The sequence below is a fragment of the Eleginops maclovinus genome, chromosome 18 (genome assembly GCF_036324505.1).
Source record: "Eleginops maclovinus isolate JMC-PN-2008 ecotype Puerto Natales chromosome 18, JC_Emac_rtc_rv5, whole genome shotgun sequence".
Classification (NCBI taxonomy): domain Eukaryota; kingdom Metazoa; phylum Chordata; class Actinopteri; order Perciformes; family Eleginopidae; genus Eleginops; species Eleginops maclovinus.
Window position 1 is genome coordinate 27,277,103 of NC_086366.1, and position 22,952 is coordinate 27,300,054.

The window sequence follows — 22,952 nt, forward strand, 5'->3', positions numbered from 1 at the left end:
ACATGCAAACAAGCATCAAAATACAAATTATAATTTATTACTGTGATTGAAAGCTTCAAACTCTAAATTGCTATATGTTAGTTTTGTCAATTCCTCCATCAGTTATTTTCATCATACCATTATAGGCCTGGCCTACATGAAATATCCGTTAATGTTGACTGTATCAATTTTTGTGTTCATAGAGGGCTTTACAGCTGGTCTATAGTGAATCATTAAAATCTCATTCAGAATAGCAATTTCAATATACAGCGCAAAACTCACATTTAAAAAGATAAATCATGAATTTAATTGACTACCTCGATTATTGCGTAGTAAACATCTGATATTGTGACAGCCCTGAATACAACATATTGTTGCAAACAGTAATATATTGTCCTGAGAAATGTAAACAGTAGGTTCATGTTTCTAGAGGTTATACCTATAAAGTATGAGTTACAATATCTTACCTGAACCCATTCACACCAACACTGCAGTATTTTTTACACCTGAACGTCTCCTCGGGGCTTTATCCAGGGCCTAACCCCCCCGCCCCTCACAAGTCCAGCCTAATTTGTCTGCTGTTTTCCGCTCTCATCTTCTTGCTTCCTATTCTTTCTGTCGCCCAATTTCTCTCTCCTACCTTTTCCTGTTTCCTCTGAAGACTAACTGTGGTGGCAGGGTAAGTCCGCTCCTGCACTTCAAGCATGACCTGAGAGAGCCTGCTGCAAATAAAACGCTTTATTAAGGCTATTAGATGCACATCTTTAAGAGGCAAAACCTGCCAGGCTTAAATCAGTATGCAGCATATTCCCTGTGAGGTGTGTCTGTAAGCCGCATGTACGTTGCACGCATTGAATATTTCATGTTATCAGTAATCTGTCTCATAAGCTTAAATTGAAAACTAGTTATGATTCATTTCATTTTGTTACAAATGCGTATATTTTGCAAGAAAAAATAGCAGGGATCATTTAGACATTCCCATTATGGAATGGAACAAATAAGAAGAAGATGAACTTCTATTGATTTTTCAAATCTGTTTTATATACACGCACATGCATTTTTGTACAGTTACCATACAGTACAGTTACATTCAATACACACAGGTATACAGTAAGCACACATGCACATGCATTGAGAGGATCCAGAGCGGAGAGGCAGCCAGTCTAGCCGGCGCGGCGAGGGAGCAGTTGGGGGTTCGGTGCCCTGCTCAAGGGCACCTCGGCATTGGCCCAGAAGGCGAACTGACTCCTCTCCTCTACCTGTCCACACTCCCTATTCTATTTCTTGGTCTGATCAGTACGTGAACCGGCGACCCTTCGGTCCAAAGTCCAAGTCCCTACAGAGTGAACTACTGACTCACTTTTTATTTTATTTGCACTTATTTGTGTTTTTTGTCAACATTGGATCACGAAATGAGAGTTTTATTGATGTAATTATTTATATTGGGAATCATGTCACACCTGAGTTGAGTGTGTTCCATCAACAAGTTTGTGTTAGCAACACAAACTAATTCCAACCATAACAACAACAACAAATACCATGCCCACAGGACCACACTGTGTGTATGAATGATTCAATGAAACACAAAAAAGAGAGATCTGACAATAAGCAGTATATCAATGCAGCTTTGAGTTTGAGAAACCTTACATTTGCGTTGATATATTCTTTTTAAAAAAAATGTTTAACTGCAATTTAAAAAACAAAAATTGAATGATTGATTGAAAATTAAAGGTCAATTCTATAAAAAATGCAATGTGTCCTGACTGAAATCCTAAATGAATTGGGCTGGGGAGGAGGAAAAGCTACGTCTCTTAATCTTTGAAGCTTTGGAGGTGAGCTTGGCAGGTGTCATGTTCTATGGCACTACTTCTCTCAGCGCTGCAGCCAAGGTGCATGTTGATGTGTTCCAACATGGCCGTCGTTTCTCTCGTAGCGTTGACTGATACGTTCTCAGTGTCACCATCGGAGATAAGAACCCTGCGTCCCCACCTCCAGCCTCTCTCCCAGCTGCTGAAAGAATCTTTAACACATCTGAGTTTATATTTGATAAGATTTTAGTTTCAAGTATAAATGCACATAACTATTGGTATTGGTATAGGTGGGCTACATCTAATTTCCATCCTAGTACAAGTTTTAAGTAGTTTATATAAAGATCTTTATTTTGTATGTGAGGTTCTCCTTTAGAACCCATAAATCAGTACCTCTCCCTGTGTATGTGCAGACGTACACCGGCTCCATCCTGGTGGCTGTGAACCCCTACCAGCTGCTGCCCATCTACACAGCCGACCAGATCCGCCTCTACACCAACAAGAAGATCGGCGAAATGCCACCTCACATCTTTGCCATCGCTGACAACTGTTATTTCAACATGCAGAGGAACAACCGCGACCAGTGCTGCATCATCAGGTGGAGAGAGCCTCTGATGCTAACCTCCTGTGGGACAAAGATCTGAGCTTACGACGTGATATCTGGGGAATCAGACTGAAGCTTATACTTTAAAGGTCCCCAATTATGCAAAATGCACTTTTAAATGTCTTTTATATACACTGCCCGGCCAAAAGGTCACACACTCTAATATGTGTTGGACCGCCTTTAGCTTTGATTACGGCACGCTTTTGCTGTGGCATCATTTCCACAAGCTTCTGCAATGTCACTACATTTATTTCTGTCTTGCATTCATTTTTCGCCAAGATCTTGCATTGATGACGCGAGATTCGGACCACTGTGCAAAGTCTTCTCCAGCACATCCCAAAGATTCTCAATGGGGTTCAGGTCTGGACTCTGTGGGGGCCAATCCATGTGTGAAAATGACGTCTCATGCTCCCTGAACCACTCTTTCACAATCTGAGCCCGATGGATCCTGGCATCTTGGAACCCGTGCCATCAGGGAAGAAAAAAATCCATTGATGGAATAACCTGGTCCTTCAGTATATTCAGGTAGTCAGCTGACCTCATTTTTTGGGCACGTTGCTGAACCTAGACCAGACCAACTGCAGCAACCCCAGATCATAGCACTGCCCCCCCACAGGTTTGTGACCTTTTTTTTGGCCGGCAGGGTATAAATATGTGTCCCCGGGGTGTAAGGAGACTCACAAAGTGTCAGAAAATACAACCCTCTCTCTTTTCCTCCTTACCCACATCTCTAAAAACGGGGGTACAAACAAGCTGATCCAGATTTGCTTCTGTTATGACGTCATATCGGAAATGTGTGCTGGCTTTACATTGAACTCCTGGCAACGCCCCGCCCACGTGACACGTCCCAACCTATCGTCCGCAATATATAGTCAGGAGCTGAATCCCCTCCGCAGCACCTCTGTGTGTTCAGCAGGATGTCTGGATAGGTTGGGACGTGTCACGTGGGGGGTGGGCGTTGCCAGGAGTTCAATGTAAAGCCAGCCCACATTTCCGATATGACGTAATAACAGAAGCAAATCTGGATCAGCTCGTTTGTACCCCCGTTTTTAGAGATGTGGGTAAGGAGGAAAAGAGAGAGGGTTGTATTTACTGACACTTTGTGAGTCTCCTTACACACCGGGGACACATATTTATCTATAAAAGACAGCAAAAAGTGCATTTTGCATAATAGGGGACCTTTAAAGGAATCTGAGAGATCAAATTGTTCTTTTTCAACTTTATCAACCAACAAAAAAATTAAATAACATTAAAAAGAAGTATTGTACTAATAATCGGTCCAGTGGGCTTGGTCTGAAAAAATATGGTTTAAATAGTCATTTTAACAGCGATAACATTATACCCTGACACTACAAACATCACAAATACATTTTTGGGGATTCATGATTTATAAGGCAATGTCCAACAATAATATGGCAATCTGTTTCAATATTTACTTAAATATTAGATATTTATTCTTTCTTGATTGTTTGTGTGTGTGTGTGTGTGTGTGGGGGGGGGGGGTGTGTGTGGGTTAGTGGTGAGTCTGGAGCCGGGAAGACAGAAAGCACCAAACTGATCCTGCAGTTCCTGGCAGCCATCAGCGGGCAGCACTCCTGGATAGAGCAACAGGTGCTGGAGGCAAACCCTATACTAGAAGGTGGGAACACACACACACACACACACACACACACACACACACACACACACACACACACACACACACACACACACACACACACACACACACACACACACACACACACACACACACACACACACACACACACACACACACACACACACACACACACACACACACACACACACACACAACACACACAAAGGGCACTGAACAACTCTGTCTGAAAGTTGTGGACATATGTTTCACAGTGTTTTTTATGCATCCACATGACTGCTGTGCTGTCCTGCTGTTTCTCTTCCAGCCTTTGGCAACGCTAAAACAATCCGCAATGACAACTCGTCTCGTTTTGGGAAGTACATTGACATTCACTTCAACAAGAGAGGAGCCATAGAGGGAGCCAAGATAGAGCAGTACCTGCTGGAGAAATCCCGAGTTTGCAGACAGGTACAGCACTTCAAACTGAAGGGGAAACTATGATTCAATTGATTTGAGATTGTTTCAAGTTATTACTTTAAATAACCAAATCATTCAGAAAAAACAAACATAATTCTATCTTTTTTTTGTATGTAGAAGCCACCTCTGCTATCTAGTGCACTGATAAACAGAAAACACCAAATATCAATTTCTAGATAACTTAAAACAAATATATTTCTTGAATCACTAAAAAGGTGCTACAAGGTTGCACAAGTAACATAACATTGTTTTCCGCAACTACTGTATTATATATTTCTTAAAACCAAATACCAAATCACAGCAACATTGAGACGTACTTTATTTTATGACATTCTATTTTTTGGTGTTTTTTATAGCAATGTATAATTCCCTTTGTGTAAATGCTATATACTGCACATATACATACTTTATACTTTAATACATTAGTATGTACTATTCATACCTTTACCTATATACTGTATACTGCTGCTAGTTACACCACATGGCGTATGACTTATAGTCTAAGTGATTTTATTGTACATAATGTAGATTGCTTTTTTAAAGAAATCTCTCTATTTTTTCTATTTGCTTCAAATACTTATCCACCTGTTTGCTCTGTGCTGCTGTGCATTCCATGTTTGATATGATGAAATAGGGAAATTTCTCTCTCTGCAGGCCCACGATGAGAGGAACTACCACGTCTTCTACTGCATGCTGAAGGGCATGACTGCAGAGGAGAAGAAGAAGCTGGGTCTGAGCAAAGCCACCGACTACACCTACCTGACCATGGTGAGGGATTGGAGTCCTGCAGCTCATGCACCATCTTCTTCCTCATGTTCGCAGTCGTGTCATAGCAGCCTGTCACATGGTGCAGCAGTTCAGGGTTTGACCTTTACAGTCACTGAACGGTGACTTCAGCCAGAAAACTGTTCCAACATCCTGTCGCTCAGTCAGTGCAGAGTGATAAAAAGCATAAACACAAAGGATCAAAAGTTAAGGGATTCACCCCGCTGTAATACCAGTATGAAAAGTATCAGCTGTCAGGTTTTGTTGTAGTTTAATTCCTCTCGTGTGTTGATATTTCATATAAATCACACAAAGGAGCATTAACGCAAGCGGTGTTTTGAATACATTCCCAGAATCCCCATCATACTTTTCTTAACATAGTTTTTACTGCAGGTTTTTAAAGTTTAATCCCGATGTGGATAACTGGAAATAGCTGAAACGCAATTGTTTTATTTGCATCTTTATCTGTATTTACGTTACGTTTTTCTAACAAAATAACATTTCAATTTTTATGTGTAGTAGATAGTGTGGACATTTTATGGCTAAAACATAGGAAATAGATCCAATATCTTTGCTGTTTGGCAGATAACCCAGTAGAAAAGTAATGCCTTCAGAACAGTGGAAAGTGTTAACAAGCAGTGTGTGTACACAGAAAAGGTTTATAAGCTGTTAGATGTGTTCTTTACAGTCTAGCAAAGGCTCTATAACTGAATTATAAGGGAAAAATATATTCCTGAATGTACTGGTCTGTCAAATCGATGATCTTTAATATTTGACACTGTCTGCGTGTCTCTGCAGGGTAAGTGTACAGTGTGTGACGGCAGAGACGACATGAAAGAGTACTCCAACATCCGCTCTGCCATGAAGGTATGAAACCTCTCGCTCATTATGGAGCAGATCCAAGTGTCTTTGACTTTATTACTCAGTAGCTACTTGAAATATTTAGCGGATTAAAAAATATATATTCTTCCAAATGTTACAGAAACTTGAAGCAGATAGATTTCAACAGGATGTTGTATTGTTCTGTCCCGCAGGTACTGATGTTCACAGACAAAGAGAACTGGGAGATTTCTAAACTGCTGGCTGCTATACTGCACATGGGGAACCTCAGATATGAAGGTAAAATATACAGACGATCGGTGTTGCTTGCTTTTATGTCGTCCAGTACACTCCTATAACTTTAAGATATTTTATTCTCAGTTAATATTGTCTTAAATTGTCCCTAAATATAATAGTAAAGTACAGTATTTTGTTACAAAAACAACAATGATCAGAAGAAAAAAAAAAGGAAATACATTTCATTGCTTTACAAAGCATTTCTTGATTTTTTTGTATTACTATTATTAAAATCATATGTCTCGCTCAATCTGTTTTATTCATATGTAATTATTATATATTTACTCACTCTGCAGCTCGTACCTACGATAACCTGGATGCCTGTGAGGTCGTCCGCAGCCCTCACCTGACCACTGCTGCTACTCTACTGGAGGTATACACACCCGCACACACACACACACACACACACACACACACACACACACACACACACACACACACACACACACACACACACACACACACACACACACACACACACACACACACACACACACACACACACACACACACACACACACACACACACACACACACACACACACACACATCCTTAAAACAGAGGCTCTGATTCAGGGGTCTGAATCAAATTGAGCTAATTATACCACCCTCTTTCTCTCTCCTGTGTGTGTGTGTGTGTGTGTGTGTGTGTGTGTGTGTGTGTGTGTGTGTGTGTGTGTGTGTGTGTGTGTGTGTCAGGTGGATGGTAAGGACCTGATGAACTGTCTGACCAGCAGAACTCTGATCACCAGAGGAGAGACGGTCTCCACCCCCCTCAGCATGGAGCAGGCTCTGGACGTACGGGATGCCTTCGTTAAGGTGCACCACCTGATTATTAAAGATGTCTCTATTCATATTTCTCATAGTAATCATATGAACAAAGAACTATGTTTACTATCGAGTAGTCTTCCTCTTCCCAGCCTCTGCTGGAGTGATGCTGTGTTTCTGAGAGTGTTACAGAGTACATCTTCTTGGTATCGCAGTCATCTCAATCCTTTCAACTTCAAGCACAAGACACACCACAACAACCCTGAGGGGACCTTTAAGTGTTAATGATGTCTTGCCTTCATGATTGTGTGTGTGTGTGTGTGTGTGTGTGTGCGTGCGTGTGTGCGTGCGTGCGTGCGTGCGTGCGTGCGTGCGTGCGTGTGTGTGTGTGTGTGTGTGCAGGGAATTTACGGACGTTTGTTTGTGTGGATCGTGGAGAAGATCAATGCGGCCATTTACAAGCCAACATCCTCACAGCCCAAAGCTCTTAGACGCTCCATTGGACTGCTGGACATCTTCGGCTTTGAGAACTTCACAGTCAACAGGTACAACACACACAAACACAAACACAAACACACACACACACACACACACACACACACGCACACACAAATATACTGTATATTGATTCCTATTTTCTTCACCTCCTGTAGATCTCAACAGCCATTCATCAACATCACATAGGGCTGTTTCTGTCTTGATGGTCTTGTCACTTATTCTTCCCTCAAAGACAAACTGAGAGAGAAATTCTCCTGTCATCCTTTCAGTTTTTTGTCCCTTCTCACCCTCCGTCCTGCAGCTTCGAGCAGCTTTGCATCAACTTTGCCAACGAGAACCTGCAGCAGTTCTTCGTGCGCCACGTCTTTAAGCTGGAGCAGGAAGAGTACAACCTGGAGAACATCAACTGGCAGCATATCGAGTTCACCGACAACCAGGACGCTCTGGACATGATCGCCATCAAGCCCATGAACATCATCTCACTGATCGACGAGGAGAGCCGCTTCCCCAGGGTACACACACTCACACTCTCAATTTACTCTCATACTGACACACACACACACACACCATCACCTCAGAGGTCAACACTGTCAACATGTTGAAGTTCTCAATTTACAATTAGTGAGAGAAGTCATTATCTGTAAAGCTTATTAATTGTGTGTGTGTTTGTGTGTGTGTGTGTGTGTGTGTGTGTGTGTGTGTGTGTGTGTGTGTGTGTGTGTGTGTGTGTGTGTGTGTGTGTGTGTGTGTGTGTGTGTGTGTGTGTGTGTGTGTGTGTGTGTGTGTGTGTGTGTGTGTGTGTCCTGCAGGGCACAGACACCACCATGCTGAACAAGCTGAACTTCCAGCACAAACTCAACACGTACTACATCCCCCCGAAGAACTCCCACGAGACTCAGTTTGGCATCCAGCACTTCGCTGGGGTGGTTTTCTACGAGACACGAGGTCAGAGCCACTTTACACACAACTAAAAAAAAGGTTGGCTGATAAGATTAAATTCTGATATTATTTATTGTGTGTACTGCAGGCTTCCTGGAGAAGAACAGAGACACTTTATACGGGGACATAATCCAGCTGGTCCACTCCTCCAAGAACAAGTTCATCAAACAGATCTTCCAGGCTGATGTTGCTATGGTAATGGACACATAAACACTATCTGCTTTATATACAATATTATACCCTTAATGGTTCAACTCTTGAAACAAAATGAATTTTGACATTCACATTCATTCACTTAAAGAGGTGATTGAAACAGAAATGCTTTATTAATGAGTTATCATTAATATTATTAACACAATCTCCTTTCCAAAGGTTTAGAGCTGAGCTCATCAGTTTATCTGAGAATAGAGTGAACCATGAACAACAAATCAACAACAACAACTCTCTTCTCCTGCATGTCTTATAATGTTCAGCTCTCAGCTAACTGTATCCCTACCTTCTCTTCCCTATGTGTGCCCTATGTGTGTGTGTTTACATTCCTATGTGTGTGTGTATATCTATGTGTGTGTTTGTACGTTCATGTGTGTGTGCTGCTTGCTGTCAGTCTGCTCACTCTGCAGGTAGTTCAGTAGTCCTTCCTGCCAGAACTCTCCGTCAGGTACTCTCTATATCTGTGCATGTCTTTATCTTCCTTTATACATTACGATGGCATGTAACTAAATACCATTTCATATAAATTGCCTACAATCTGTAGCTACAGCTGCTCTTGTATGGGGACAATTTACCACTTTGGATGAGGTCCACATCCACAGGAATGGTTAACACCATAAAAGCTGCTGTAGTGATGTGACTATGAAGACACAAAGGGTATTACTATTGTAATGCTGCGTTGTTAAAACTCAGACAATATTTGTATTACATTAATAGCATTGTGATTATTATTTTTAAATACAAATGTAAAACTTTAACTATTGGCACATTTTTCAATTAAAATAACTCCCAACTGACCCAACTAACATAATCAGTCATTTTGTAAGTGTATGTTTCTACTTTGTGGCTAAATGAGGGGATGTAATGTATTGAAATAGCCGTCTGAACATTGAAAGTGTAGTAGCGTTATGTACTTCCTCCCTGGGACTGCCAGCATTAGGTAGCTGCGGAGGTGCAGTTCTTCTCTATGGACACAAGGAGGCAGTAAGTGCTCGTGATTCTACAGTCAACCCCACAGAGCAGAGGCTCGACCAAACATTCAAAAGACAACCACATGTTTTCTAACTTTGTTAAGAGAAATGTAACACTCTGTTGAATCAATTACTCTTTACAACATTGTGAGTTAGCTAACCTTGGCTAATTTACAAAATTCTTCATAGCATGGTAGGTGTAAATAATTTACCTGTCACAGAATCCGGTATACCAACTTGAACTTCGAGGAGATGATTTCTGAGATAAAGCTAAAGGTTAGCAATCCAGTAAACTGTTTGCAATACAAAATGTCTAGTATTCCTTCCTCACATGTTCACTAAATACATTCAGGTGCAGATTGAATGGAGCTAGGCTAGTTTTCAATGTTTCCAGGGTACTGCTAAGCTAACACGTAGCTAACATTGTGATGTCATCCTCTGATCTAACTTATCTTTTTTTTAAGGTCAGCAGTCTTGTGAAAAGTGTTAATGTGTTTTCATAAACCGTTAAAGTTCTATGGAGTGAATCCTGAGCTCTGTTCTGGGCACTGGTTAGATTATATTTAAATCAGCAGAATGTAGGTACATCGCCCCATTTGAGTGTTTGCGCTTTCCTTTGTTATTTTACAGTTTATGCAATTTTATGCTAGTACCTCAGTACATCTCAGAGGACAATGTTGAACCTTTTACAACACTATTTATCTGAGCGATTTAAGATTCAGAAAATCATGAATCAGCAGGTTGGTTTGTTTGATGTTTGTTTTTGTTTCTGAAGCTGAATAACCTCTAAAGAGCCTCCAGGATCAGACGCAAAATGCTTTGTTGCAAGCTGACAAAAAGACTGTTTTCTTTGTCCATGAAAAGTTCACTTTTTAGAGATACATGCGAAACTGCGACGTCAGCCAGAAAGGCACTTTATATTTAGAGACTGAGAGAGGAAAGAGGTTAATGTCAGCGCTCAGGAAGAGAGAGGGGTCCCTTTTTTTCTCACAGAGACTTTCTGTGTGTGTGTGTGTGTGTGTGTGTGTGTGTGTGTGTGTGTGTGTGTGTGTGTGTGTGTGTGTGTGTGTGTGTGTGTGTGTGTGTGTGTGTGTGTGTGTAGGGGGCAGAGACCAGGAAGCGTTCTCCCACTCTCAGCAGTCAGTTTAAGAGGTCTCTGGAGCTGCTGATGAGGACTCTGAGCGTCTGTCAGCCGTTCTTCGTCCGCTGCATCAAACCCAACGAGTACAAGAAGCCCATGGTGAGTGTCTGCACTGTGTGTGGAAATAACATGCAAGAGAATATGATGGAATGGGTTGTCTTTTGGGGGTTTTAGTTTATGAACGGTGTATTACAAAAAGGTCACATGGTCATGAGACGCCTGCAAAACCTTTCTAACATGTTCTTTAGACATTGTGTTAAATGAAATGATGAGTAATGTGCGGTACAGAAAACAATGTTAACACAATATGTCTAATAAGAACTAACAGTTACAGTATTAAGATTTAAATATGTTAAATTGGGTGTGTTTGAAAGTTGTTTTCATTAGGTGTTACATTGATTGATCCTGTTATTGACAGCTCCGAGACAAAAATAAGAGACCACTCCAAATGTTTCTTAAATCTTTATCTCTACATGTATGGCAGCCACTCCAGTGTCTGTTGAACTCTAACACAGATAACTGTTGTCAGTAGTTTATAGAATATAATAAACAAAATAATAATAATAATTTAACTCAAAGACTATAAATAATAAAACCAGAGAAACTGATAATGCTGCAGAGGTCTCTTAATTCTTTCTGGAGCTGTATATGGTTATTGTGCTTTACATTTCAGGCTGCATTGTGTAAATAATGGGAAAATTAAAGGGAAATTAACATTGATTTTCCAGCGAAAGATAAAGTAAAATATTGTTTTTTTTAACAATAACTGATGTACTCATTGTTGATTATTAAATATACACATTACGTATGATCATTAATCCTACTGTTGAACTCAAACAAGTGAAGACATGTCAAGGCAATCATTGCCAAGATGCATGAAAAATAAAACATCATTTAGTGTGTGTGTGTGTGTGTGTGTGTGTGTGTGTGTGTGTGTGTGTGTGTGTGTGTGTGTGTGTGTGTGTGTGTGTGTGTGTGTGTAGTTGTTTGACAGGGAGCTGTGTGTGCGCCAGCTGAGGTACTCGGGTATGATGGAGACCATCCGTATCCGCCGTGCAGGATATCCTATACGCTACACCTTCGTGGAGTTTGTCGACCGTTACCGGGTGCTCATGCCCGGAGTCAAGCCAGCCTACAAACAGGTAGAGGACTACAGGGGGGCGTGTGTGTGTGTGTGTTGGTGTATGTGTTTATAGCCTCAGCAGGCGATGGTCACTGGATGTTTTCACACGTGTGACTGTGACCCAGCACCAGCTCCTCCAGAGACTGTTGCATTATGGGTTGTTTTAGCCTTAATGTTAGTGCTGTGAGGTGTCTGCAGGAGCTCCTGAGGGGTCATGTGACACATTCAAAGTTAGACTGCAGAAGCCGACCTTATCATCTCTAGAACTACCGAAAATGATTGCTGTCACAGAGGATGAGCGCTTAGCTTAGGTTCTTATATTCAGGTCAACACACACTCCAGAACTATTCCATAGGATTGAAAAACTGAGGCCATATCAGCCAGAATACAGAGAGAAAGAGAGTGTGTGAAGCCTGGAACACATCAGATTACACCCCATGTGTGACACTGTGGTCAACATGCTTTTTTCCCACAATCCCATCAGCACTCTGTTTTCCTTGGACCCCAACATGTTTCCTCCCTCCCTCTGCTGTGTGTGTTTTGTGTGTGTGGGTGTGTGCTTATAAAGAAAATGTCAAAAGTAAATTCTCACATGTTAGATATTAATTTGCCCTCGGATTATTATAAAGTTGTTACTCTGATTTACCTTTAAAAATGGGTCATAGATAAAAATATATATTATTATCTGAGGTTAACCGTGCCTTAAGGGACTACGTTCAGTGCTTTATTAAAATAGTGCTTTAGTGAGTAATTGGGCAGCATTAGCATGTTAGCATGCTGGTGTGTGTAGCTCTCACAGAGCTGGTGCTGTGTGAGCAGGGGTACATTCAGTGTGTCCAACATGTCCTCTGTGTGTGACCCTCAGGAGGACCTGCGGGGGACGTGTCAGAGGATCGCGGAGGCCGTGCTGGGCAGAGACGATGACTGGCAGATGGGAAAGACCAAGATCTTCCTCAAGGTACGGCCGCAGAGAAGGCCTGACTGCTCCCTCACAGTCACAGGGGGTACAGTATCTGGGTGCAGCCTGGGGAACAGGCTGTGTGTGTTTGTGTGTGTGTGTGTGTGTGTGTGTGTGTGTGTGTGTGTGTGTGTGTGTGTGTGTGTGTGTGTGTGTGTGTGTGTGTGTGTGTGTGTGTGTGTGTGTGTGTGTGTGTAGCTCATTGATGTGTTTTAGAGGAATAAGGCATACAGTTAGTTTTTAGTACAGGCACAGTACTCCTTAGTTAATAAAAGACAAAAGACACGGTCAGAAAACTACCAAATATGTCCCATGGAGTGTGTATATGTAACTGTGTGTTACTAAACTTGTGTGCTTTGGGGTCACACCCAGTGAGGACAGATGTAGTCCAGGGGCTTAAAGACACTCCCAGGGCATATCTGTTTGCTGGTTGCCGTGACATCGAAATGTCACTTCTCCCCCAGAGGTTAAATAAAAACATCAGCTGATGATGGTTCAGGCTCAGCAGTTTGTTTTCACAGTGTGTGTCTCCTGCATTCATATTTTAACAGAGATATCCAGTACCAACATGCAGCACAGCTCTCCCTGGAAACACAATGTGGGAGAGTTTATAAAAGTTGTAATTACACTTAACAATAAACGGAACATTGTTGAACAGGGTGAATATACTGTATGGCAGGCAAGTTATTGGAGACATTACAGCCCTGGTTTGAGTTGATGAGTCATATTTTCTCACAAACCCATTTCAGGCTCTCTCTACTAGGTCTTACTGCTTGGCTGGACAGGAAGCAGAACAGGAAGTAGAAAGTGCAGGGGGGTGAAGGCAGGACAGTGCCCACACTTCCTCTGACAGGATGGATGGACAGATCACAGGACGGAGAGATAGAAGCAGTTTATGTTCTTTTAGGCGCCCTGTTAGCAAATTGGAAAGCTCACAGTAAAGCGTGGAGGGGGAAGTGTTCAGCCTGTCCTGAATTCAGAAGGACAATTCAAGTTCAATCCAACACTCTGGGAAGGCACATATTCACAGACTCTGCAGGTGACAATGCTATCTTTGGTGGAAATTCCACACTTTATCACCTTCTGGTAAGAAACGAACAAATCAACAAGCTTCAAATCCAAGTTGTGTTATTTAATAAAGAGTCAGGCATTGAACAGAATCAATTCCAGCTGGAAGGCCAGATGCAGCAATGATCTCACACGGTCTCACAGAAACTGAAAGACATTCATACAGAGGAGCAGGTTACAGAGGGACATAAGACTAATTATATCAGGTAACATCCGTATGATCATTTGCCTGACAATGGTGCAGGAGCAACCTCCTGTCTGTCGAATGCTAGAGAAGACATAAGGTTGCCAGTGTTTTGTTTTAAAGGAAAATCTTGCTTTATTGACAATTGCTATTATAATTTATACTTTTTGATTATATTATATACATGTTTTTATATATAACTGTATTATATTGTATCTCTACCATGTTGTGTGAGACTCACTGTCCAGGAACTTGATCTAATAAATGTTAAAACAAAAAAAGGGGAAAATCTAACCAGGGAAGTAACATGACCTATATATATAATTAAATAAGACTTATGATACATTTATACAATGCTATCCACACTGAAGTGTGTTGGCGGCTATTAGAGGGGTTACTATGAAATGTATTTAAAGGGATGCGCCTGGTGATCTGGGGTTAAACAAGTATAATCTGATACATCCCTGTAGCCTGAACTGTCTGTCCACTGCCCTTCATTATATTCTGCATTGAGTTATAGCCAGTATTTACACCGTTATTATAATGTCTTTGTTATTCTTTGAAAATGAACAAAGAGTTGCGCGTTAAATAACATTTTTAATATTTGAGCGGTGGTGACGAAACAAAAATACTGTTAACAGTTTTGTGTAAAATAATGAGTCCGTACAAACGTGTGACAGCGCAGTGGACCGTCCTCAATACTGGTCCTCACATGCTTTCCAGAGGGTGAACCCCCGTGGTGCTGAAGGTTTGAAAAAAGTTAAGAGGTGATCATCCTTTCTTTAGCTTGTTTATTGTAAAGGTATTAAAACACATTCAGAAGTTAAACATTATACTCTGTACAATAGGGTTAAAGGTTTATCCAGAAACAACACAAAACATATGTTTTATGTTTAACAACCTCAACTTCAGGTCCCAGAGTAGCAGAGTTCTGTTGTTGTTTATTCATGAGCTCTCTCTCTCTCTTGTGCAGGACCACCACGACATGCTGCTGGAGATCGAGAGAGACAAAGCCATCACAGACAAGGTCATCCTGATCCAGAAGGTGGTCCGAGGATTCAAGGACAGGTAGGTCTTCAGAACCAGCCCAGTCTTGTGGAATCCTTCCATGAAACCACTGAAGATTCAAACAAAAGTCCTTTCTGATCTGTCACTTCCTCTCATCAGATCTAACTTCCTGAAGATGAGGAAGTCGGCCGTGGTGATCCAGAAGACATGGAGAGGCTATCACTGCAGGAAGAACTATGGAGCTGTGAGAGCAGACACACAACCAATCAAATATTAGAAAATAATGATGGGCATTCAGGTCAACGTCCTGTTCGCAATGACATCATGATGATCGTGTTCCATGATGCCGCTCAGCTCAAGGATCCATTATTATCAGAGCAATAAATGTTCTCCTGTCCTGTCCCTGTCCCCGTCCCCTTCCCTGTCTCTGTGTCTGTAGATGCGAGCTGGCTTCTCCCGCCTCCAGGCTCTGGTTCGTTCCAGGAAGTTGTGTGCGTCGTATCACATCGCCCGCCAGCGAATCACAGGCTTCCAGGGGCGCTGTCGAGGCTTTTTGGTGCGCCGGGCGTTTAGACACCGGCTGTGGGCCGTTATCACCATCCAGGCCCACACCAGAGGCATGATCGCCCGCCGGCTGTACAAGAGGCTGAAGGGAGAGGTAAACACACATGGATTGGATTGGAAATAAATACATTTACATAATTATTGTGCCTGTGTACAGTTTTAAGGTAAAAAGGTATTTAAAAAGCACTGCTGCTCCACACAGCAGCTACATATTTTCACCTGTTAAAGTAACCAAACTTTGAATGGTTACGAGCAGGACCGATGATCTCAGGGTTATTGTTTGTTTTGGTTTAACTGTAAAGATGATTTTATTATTATTTATTTGTTTGTATTATTATTTTGATTTGTACAAAGAGATGAATTTTATTTATTTTTTAAAACAATGGAAACATCACGACCACTGACGACCATGAACTGAACTCTGTATGACTATCAATTAGCAATGATTGTTAGAGGGGGTAGGACTAGAAAAGCTTTTATGCTTCTTTTTGCCCTTTTTGAACATGAACTTTACTATTTATACTTTGTAAAAGAAATCTTTGTTAACATGTTCAATAAATTGACTGTCTAGCTCAAACCCTCCCACAGTCAGTTTGAGAACATTGGGACAGTAGGTAAGAGTTATGTGAAATCACTGGGATTATAAATAAGTCCTTTATTACTTGTTTGTGCAATTTTGTAAGTATTTGTTAACTTGTTTCCTACAGTTTAGTTATTATTTGTCTTAAAATAGGTATTTTCTTTAGTTTTTGTTTTCAAGTAATAACTTAACTCTCTCCCTGGAGTCAGTGTTATCCCCATCACTCCATCTGTCTGAGATGTAAACAGCACAAGCAGCCTTCGGTTCAGTCTGTGTTGGTTGGTGACTAGCTGTTCTTTACTCACAGTATTTTGTCCCTTCACCCTTCAGTACCGCCGGCGGCTGGAGGCAGAGAAGATGCGTCTGGCTGAAGAGACCAAACTGCGGAACCAGATGTCGGCGAAGAGAGCAAAGGCCGAAGCTGAGCGCAAACACCAGGTGGGAGTTCAACACAACATCTGTTAAATTATCATCTGGAAAGAAGCTGTGATGCCTTCTGTTTGGTAGTGCAGGATATGTTTCTCTGTAGAATATTCTACAGGTCTTAGAAACCAGGTTACCAAAAAATTGCTGTTTAAAATGATGTGCTGGTGACTCCTGCTTCTTCTTGCCCCTGTTTATCGATTCACCAAACCTACGATTATGGGAAATACAGGTCTGGAAAAAATTAAGAGACCACTCCAATTTTTTCGTAAATCTCAATCTCTACATGGATGGCAGCCAGTGTCTGTTGAATTCCAACACAGAGACATTTTAAAAATCATTTAACTCAAAGACATTCCTATAAATAATAAAACTGGAGAAACTTATAAGTGGTCTCTCTTTATTTTTTCTGGATCTGTATGCTCTTCTCTGCACGGTTACAGCAGAGCCTGCAGCTCTCATGTCTTACCAACAGCTGAGTGTGCCTCTGATCATCACCTGTGTGTGATCATCCAGGAGCGTCTGGCCCAGCTGGCCAAGGAGGACGCAGAGCGGGAGAAGAAGGAGAAGGAGGAGGCTCGGAGGAAGAAGGAGATGGTGGAGCAGATGGAGAAGGCCCGTCAGGAGCCCGTCAATGACTCCGACATGGTGGACAAAATGTTCGGCTTCCTGGGGACCACTGCCTCTTTCCCGGGACAGGAGGGACAAGCCCCCGCCGGCTTTGAGGTGAACAGACGAACACATTCTTCTCACTCCACGAGACAAAAACAGCAGTCCTCCATCAGATGTTAGATCCTATAAACTGATTTGGGATTTTGCTGAGAATGCAATAGGATTATTGTTAGTCTTTGATTATATTTATCTGCTATGGATTTACTTTTTTTGTATCTATTAACGTCTTCTAATTCTAATAATAATAATCCATTTTATTTATAGAGCGCTTTTCTAAAAACTCAAAGACACCAAAACAACACTTTTCAAATATGGAAAGCACAACAGTAATTACACATTAAAGCACTTTTGAAAAGCTGAGTTTTGATTTGTGATTTAAACATGGTGAGTTCGGGGCAGTCACAGAGTGAGTTCCAGAGGGAGGGGGCAGCGACAGAGAAGGCTCTGTCCCCCCAGGTCTGGAGCTTGGTCCTATGTAGAAGTGAGATGAATACATTTATTCAGATGATTATGTATTTGGCTCATGTGTAGTTTCCCAAACCAAAGTGTTTCACTCTGTCAGATTTAAATGTGTTTAAAGGATTTTAGTTTAATATTTAGTTTTAATTTGTTCTATTTTATTATAACTTTCTGTATTGGTTCTTTCCATGGTGAGGTTATGTATGCAATTGTAAACTTGATGATACTTTGAGAAGCACAGAGACACAGAGGCAAGATGTCTGATGAGGAGGAAGAACAAGAAAAGTCCATCATCTGAAAGTGGGAAAATGTATGTCCAGTAATAGATTTGGAGATTGTATAAATTGAGTTATTAGTGGAACTGTATTACTACTTTGAATGTTCAATTTAATTGAATAACTGCTGAATTATCTTGACCTTGTCTGAGAGGTTCGGATTATTGAGTGTTATTTGAAATGATTTAAAGTCTGGAAGTGTCTGTGCAGGACCTGGAGCGGACGCACCGGGAGCTGGAGGAGGAGGATCTGGACGAGGCTCTTCCTCTGCCTGAGGACGATGAAGAGGAGGATCTGTCGGAGTACAAGTTCGCAAAGTTTTCCGCCACCTACTTCCAAGGCACTACCACACACACATACGTCCGACGGCCCCTCAAACAGCCTCTGCTGTTCCAAGACGATGAGGGGGACCAGCTGGTATGTGACCTTTGACCTCTGGCCCACCTGCAGTTATACATACAAGAACCAAACCTGCTGTTGGTTCAGCTTTGTAAAGATGCATTTCACAGCTGATGTAAGGTTTAATGTTTCACTGTCCAGTAAGTTTATGAGACTTTGTGGAAAGTTACTAAAGCTGTCAGAGGAGACAACTGAAGTGCAGTATAGAAGAACAGTATTTGGATGTAGTAGAAGTATAAAGTGACTTAAAACGGAATACAAAAATAAAGTACCTCAAATGTGTACTTGTGTAAATGTACTGTTTCATTGCACCACTTTGGAAACAATTGCTGGCAGAGATTCTTTAAAGTGTGTATTCTCTCCACCAATAGCAGAGATGCATCTAGCACAACATTCAGATTTCCCGTGATAAACTGATCAATTCAAAATGTATCCTCCCATGTCCCGGGCCAGGCGGCTCTGGCGGTGTGGATCACGGTGCTGAGGTTCATGGGAGATCTGCCGGAGCCCAAGTACCACACAGCCATCAGCGACGGGAGCGAGAAGATCCCCGTCATGACCAAGATCTACGAGACGCTGGGGAAGAAGACATACAAGAGAGAGCTGCAGGCGCTGCAGGGGGAGGGGGAGGTGAGGCGGAGGAGAGGTGGAAGGGGGGAAATTATTGATAAAGTTGATTAACTGGAGCTGCTCTGTGTGCCCATATGTAACCCATGTGGTTTACTCTCACACACACACACACACACACACACACACACACACACACACACACACACACACACACACACACACACACACACACACACACACACACACACACATACATCTACCTCTTGTCCCCAGTCTGTGGAAGTACATTTAGTTTTTCCAAAGATATTAGCGAACGGTGAAGGTTATTCATCTACTTTCCTCTCAACGTACAAGGTCTTATTCAATTTTATCAGCTGGAGATATATAATGAAGTTTAAGAATGTTTGGTGATATCTGCTTGTAGGAAGGGAGAGAGGGTTTTAACATGTAGGCAGTTTATCGGTTGTGAATAATGTGGACAATTTATTGTAACTCTTCTAGGCCCTGGACATTAGTCTGAGAGTGTGGGTTGTGTATGCATGCTGCTGCTAGCAGGAGCCTCTCTGACCTGTGTCCTGTCTCCCTCTGCAGACGCCTCACACAGACAGCCACAAAAAGAACAGCGTCCGGCACAAACTGGTGTCCCTCACCCTGAAGAAGAAGTCCAAGATCACTGAGGAGGTGAGAGACTCTACCTCTCTGATGGGTAGGCATGTAGCAGAAGTGCAAAAGTAAAGTTTGATTCTCCTCAGGTCACAAAGCGCCTCAACGATGGTGAGTATGGTCTCCACGGAAACAGCATGCTAGAGGACCGGCCAACATCCAACCTGGAGAAACTTCACTTCATCATCGGCAACGGGATCCTGAGACCAGCACTGAGGTACACACACACACACACACACACAGAATTATAGGTTATATTAGATCTATATGTATATACAAACCTACTGTGTGTGTGTGTGTGTGTGTGTGTGTGTGTGTGTGTGTGTGTGTGTGTGTGTGTGTGTGTGTGTGTGTGTGTGTGTGTGTGTGTGTGTGTGTGTGTGTGTGTGTGTGTGTGTGTGTGTGTGTCAGGGATGAGATCTACTGTCAGATCTGTAAGCAGCTGAGTCAGAACCCGTCTAAGAGCTCTCACGCCCGCGGCTGGATCCTCATCTCTCTATGTGTCGGCTGCTTTGCCCCTTCAGACAAGTTTGTCAAGGTCAGCACACTTTCACATTTTTATTATCAATTTGAATATACTGACGGATATACAGACATCCTAAACAACTCATTTTCTTATCACAGTTGGTTTGTTTTTTTAGTTGGTCCTCTACATTCAGAAATACAGCAGGATGAATTGAAGAGTATACCGGCTTTCTATGAATAACATTATAAGGGAATATATATATACAGTATAAATGCATATAGATTATTGAGCAATACGTTCTTTGGGAGACCACATTTTTAAGTTAAGGATGTGTATAGACATTAATATGTTTGTGAGATTTTACTTATGTATTTCCCTGTTAGCCAAATATGCCGTCTTGTTGCTCCCTCAGGAATTCATCTTATTTTCTGTTGTGTTGTTTGCTGTTTGTATTTGTATTGATGGAATTCACTGCATTGTGTTTTGTATTTCTACCTCCAGTACCTGAGGAACTTCATCAGCAGCGGACCGCCGGGCTACGCTCCCTACTGTGAAGAGAGGCTGAGACGGACATTTGTCAACGGGACGAGAACACAGCCTCCGTCCTGGCTGGAGCTGCAGGTAGAAACACACTCACAAAATCACTTTAAATGCAGTATAGTATATCATGATGGATAATTCTGCAAAAAAATCTAAATGTGAAATCTTTTTCAGGCCACCAAGTCGAAGAAGCCCATCATGCTGCCGGTGACGTTCATGGACGGCACGACCAAAACGCTGCTGACCGACTCAGCCACCACAGCCATGGAGCTCTGCAGCGCGCTGTCCGACAAGATCAACCTGCGGGACCGCTTCGGGTTCTCCCTCTACATCGCTCTGTTCGACAAGGTGGGCCTCGAAACCTTCAGACCCCTCCGGTCCAAACCTCTGAAACTGCTTACGAGGTAGTCATAGATCCATAGGCACCTTACACCAGTGTGAGAGGAACCTGAAGCCTCCAGCACACACTCTCTAAGTATACACTTCTTAGTGGAGCAGGGACATGGAGGATCTTTTCGAAACAAAACATGGTTATAGGTTCTTTTAAATATATGTGTTAACTACAGTCGAAGGAGTGTAATTTGACCAACAACTGTTAACCTAAGTAATTTAACTTTTGATGAAAAACAAAAAAAGCAATTATTGTTCAGTATATTTAAGTGTCTGAAGGAGATTTAACCCTTAGACATATATCCTGAAGTATTAAGGACCAGACAAAATGTCCTCAAGTAAAACTGAAACTACAGCTTTGTGATGTTTATAGTTCCAATACATTTGGTATGACATCATAATATCTAGCGCTGGAGAAACTAAATCCAACTGTAACCCTCTCTCTGCAGGTGTCCTCTCTGGGGAGTGGGACCGACCATGTGATGGACGCTGTGTCTCAGTGTGAGCAGTACGCCAAGGAGCAGGGGGCCCAGGAGAGGAACGCCCCCTGGAGGCTGTTCTTCAGGAAGGAGATCTTCACGCCCTGGCACAACCCCATGGACGACCAGGTCGCCACCAACCTCATCTACCAACAAACCGTCAGAGGGGTTAAGTTTGGAGAGTACCGCTGCGACAGGGTGCGTCTTCATTCCTTTGATTCTTTGTCATTAAGGAATCATTTTAAATTTGGAGGCTTATCAACTTTGTGGCTGAGATTGATACAACTCTCATGTCTGCACGCTTAGTATGAAGCAAGACTCAGCATCAAGTTAGCTTAGCATAAAGACAGGAACTATGGGAGGACAGCTATCTTGGCTGTCACACGTTTGAGAGTGATCCTCTAACTCTCAGAACAAATCAGTCTTTTCTAAATTTGTTTGTCGGAATGTAAACTAGGGCTCTTCCTTTTTTCATTATATGTAAAATTGTCTAGTTGACTTCATCACTTTAGAAATATTTGATTTGTTTTAAAGGGCATCTTGAATATATCATGAAACAATACATCACAAAGAATAAATACACACAACATAATAGATAAGTAAACCGTGCACAACACATTGATCTCAAGTACTGAAAGCAAATTAGTCTGCCTCTCTTTCCCTACATGTCCTTTGCCTTCACAGTTCTGTTTGTTTTTGCAGCCTTGTTGTGAGAGGATGAGTCCAAGCTACCTTACACTGTGTGTGTGTGTGTGTGTGTGTGTGTGTGTGTGTGTGTGTGTGTGTGTGTGTGTGTGTGTGTGTGTGTGTGTGTGTGTCTTCAGGATGACCTGGCAGAGCTGGCCTCTCAGCAGTATTACGTAGATTACGGTTCAGAGATCCTCCTGGAGCGCCTGCTCAGCCTCATCCCCTCCTACATCCCCGACAGAGAGATCAGCACCTCCAGGACGGTGGAGAAATGGGCTCATTTAATCATGGCTGCCCACAAGAAGGTGAGAGCCCGGTCCTGCAGGGGGTTTATCTCACTGCGCACCTGCCGGGGGAGGTCTGTCAATTCACCACTGCGGTTCAGACTTAAACTTAGACTCAGAAAGGATGATGGATTACCGTAAAATGTTGACATCATGTTTTCTCAGAGGAGAAATCCTACTGACTTTGGCCTCCCTTATCTTGTCCTCCAGAAATACCAGCAGCTCGTTTTGTCAGTGAAACGTATGCTCAATGTTAAATCATGACAGCTGCTAAGCCATACAGA

At 42.2% G+C, this 22,952-nt stretch overlaps 1 protein-coding gene across 1 annotated transcript in view; it reads left to right on the forward strand.

The window, feature by feature from the left end:
- myo7aa (myosin VIIAa) overlaps nucleotides 1-22,952 on the forward strand; it is a 62,800-nt gene that overhangs the window by 23,436 nt on the left and 16,412 nt on the right. The window contains 29 exon segments of the mRNA XM_063906814.1: nucleotides 2,201-2,385; nucleotides 3,909-4,030; nucleotides 4,317-4,459; nucleotides 5,123-5,236; nucleotides 6,032-6,100; nucleotides 6,268-6,352; nucleotides 6,646-6,722; nucleotides 7,049-7,168; nucleotides 7,520-7,662; nucleotides 7,917-8,127; nucleotides 8,425-8,560; nucleotides 8,643-8,749; nucleotides 10,838-10,975; nucleotides 11,860-12,018; nucleotides 12,865-12,957; nucleotides 15,183-15,277; nucleotides 15,377-15,461; nucleotides 15,657-15,875; nucleotides 16,692-16,799; nucleotides 17,301-17,510; nucleotides 18,401-18,607; nucleotides 19,043-19,219; nucleotides 19,751-19,840; nucleotides 19,912-20,039; nucleotides 20,234-20,360; nucleotides 20,790-20,909; nucleotides 21,003-21,176; nucleotides 21,668-21,895; nucleotides 22,522-22,689. Coding sequence (XP_063762884.1) covers nucleotides 2,201-2,385; nucleotides 3,909-4,030; nucleotides 4,317-4,459; nucleotides 5,123-5,236; nucleotides 6,032-6,100; nucleotides 6,268-6,352; nucleotides 6,646-6,722; nucleotides 7,049-7,168; nucleotides 7,520-7,662; nucleotides 7,917-8,127; nucleotides 8,425-8,560; nucleotides 8,643-8,749; nucleotides 10,838-10,975; nucleotides 11,860-12,018; nucleotides 12,865-12,957; nucleotides 15,183-15,277; nucleotides 15,377-15,461; nucleotides 15,657-15,875; nucleotides 16,692-16,799; nucleotides 17,301-17,510; nucleotides 18,401-18,607; nucleotides 19,043-19,219; nucleotides 19,751-19,840; nucleotides 19,912-20,039; nucleotides 20,234-20,360; nucleotides 20,790-20,909; nucleotides 21,003-21,176; nucleotides 21,668-21,895; nucleotides 22,522-22,689 — 4,038 coding nt within the window.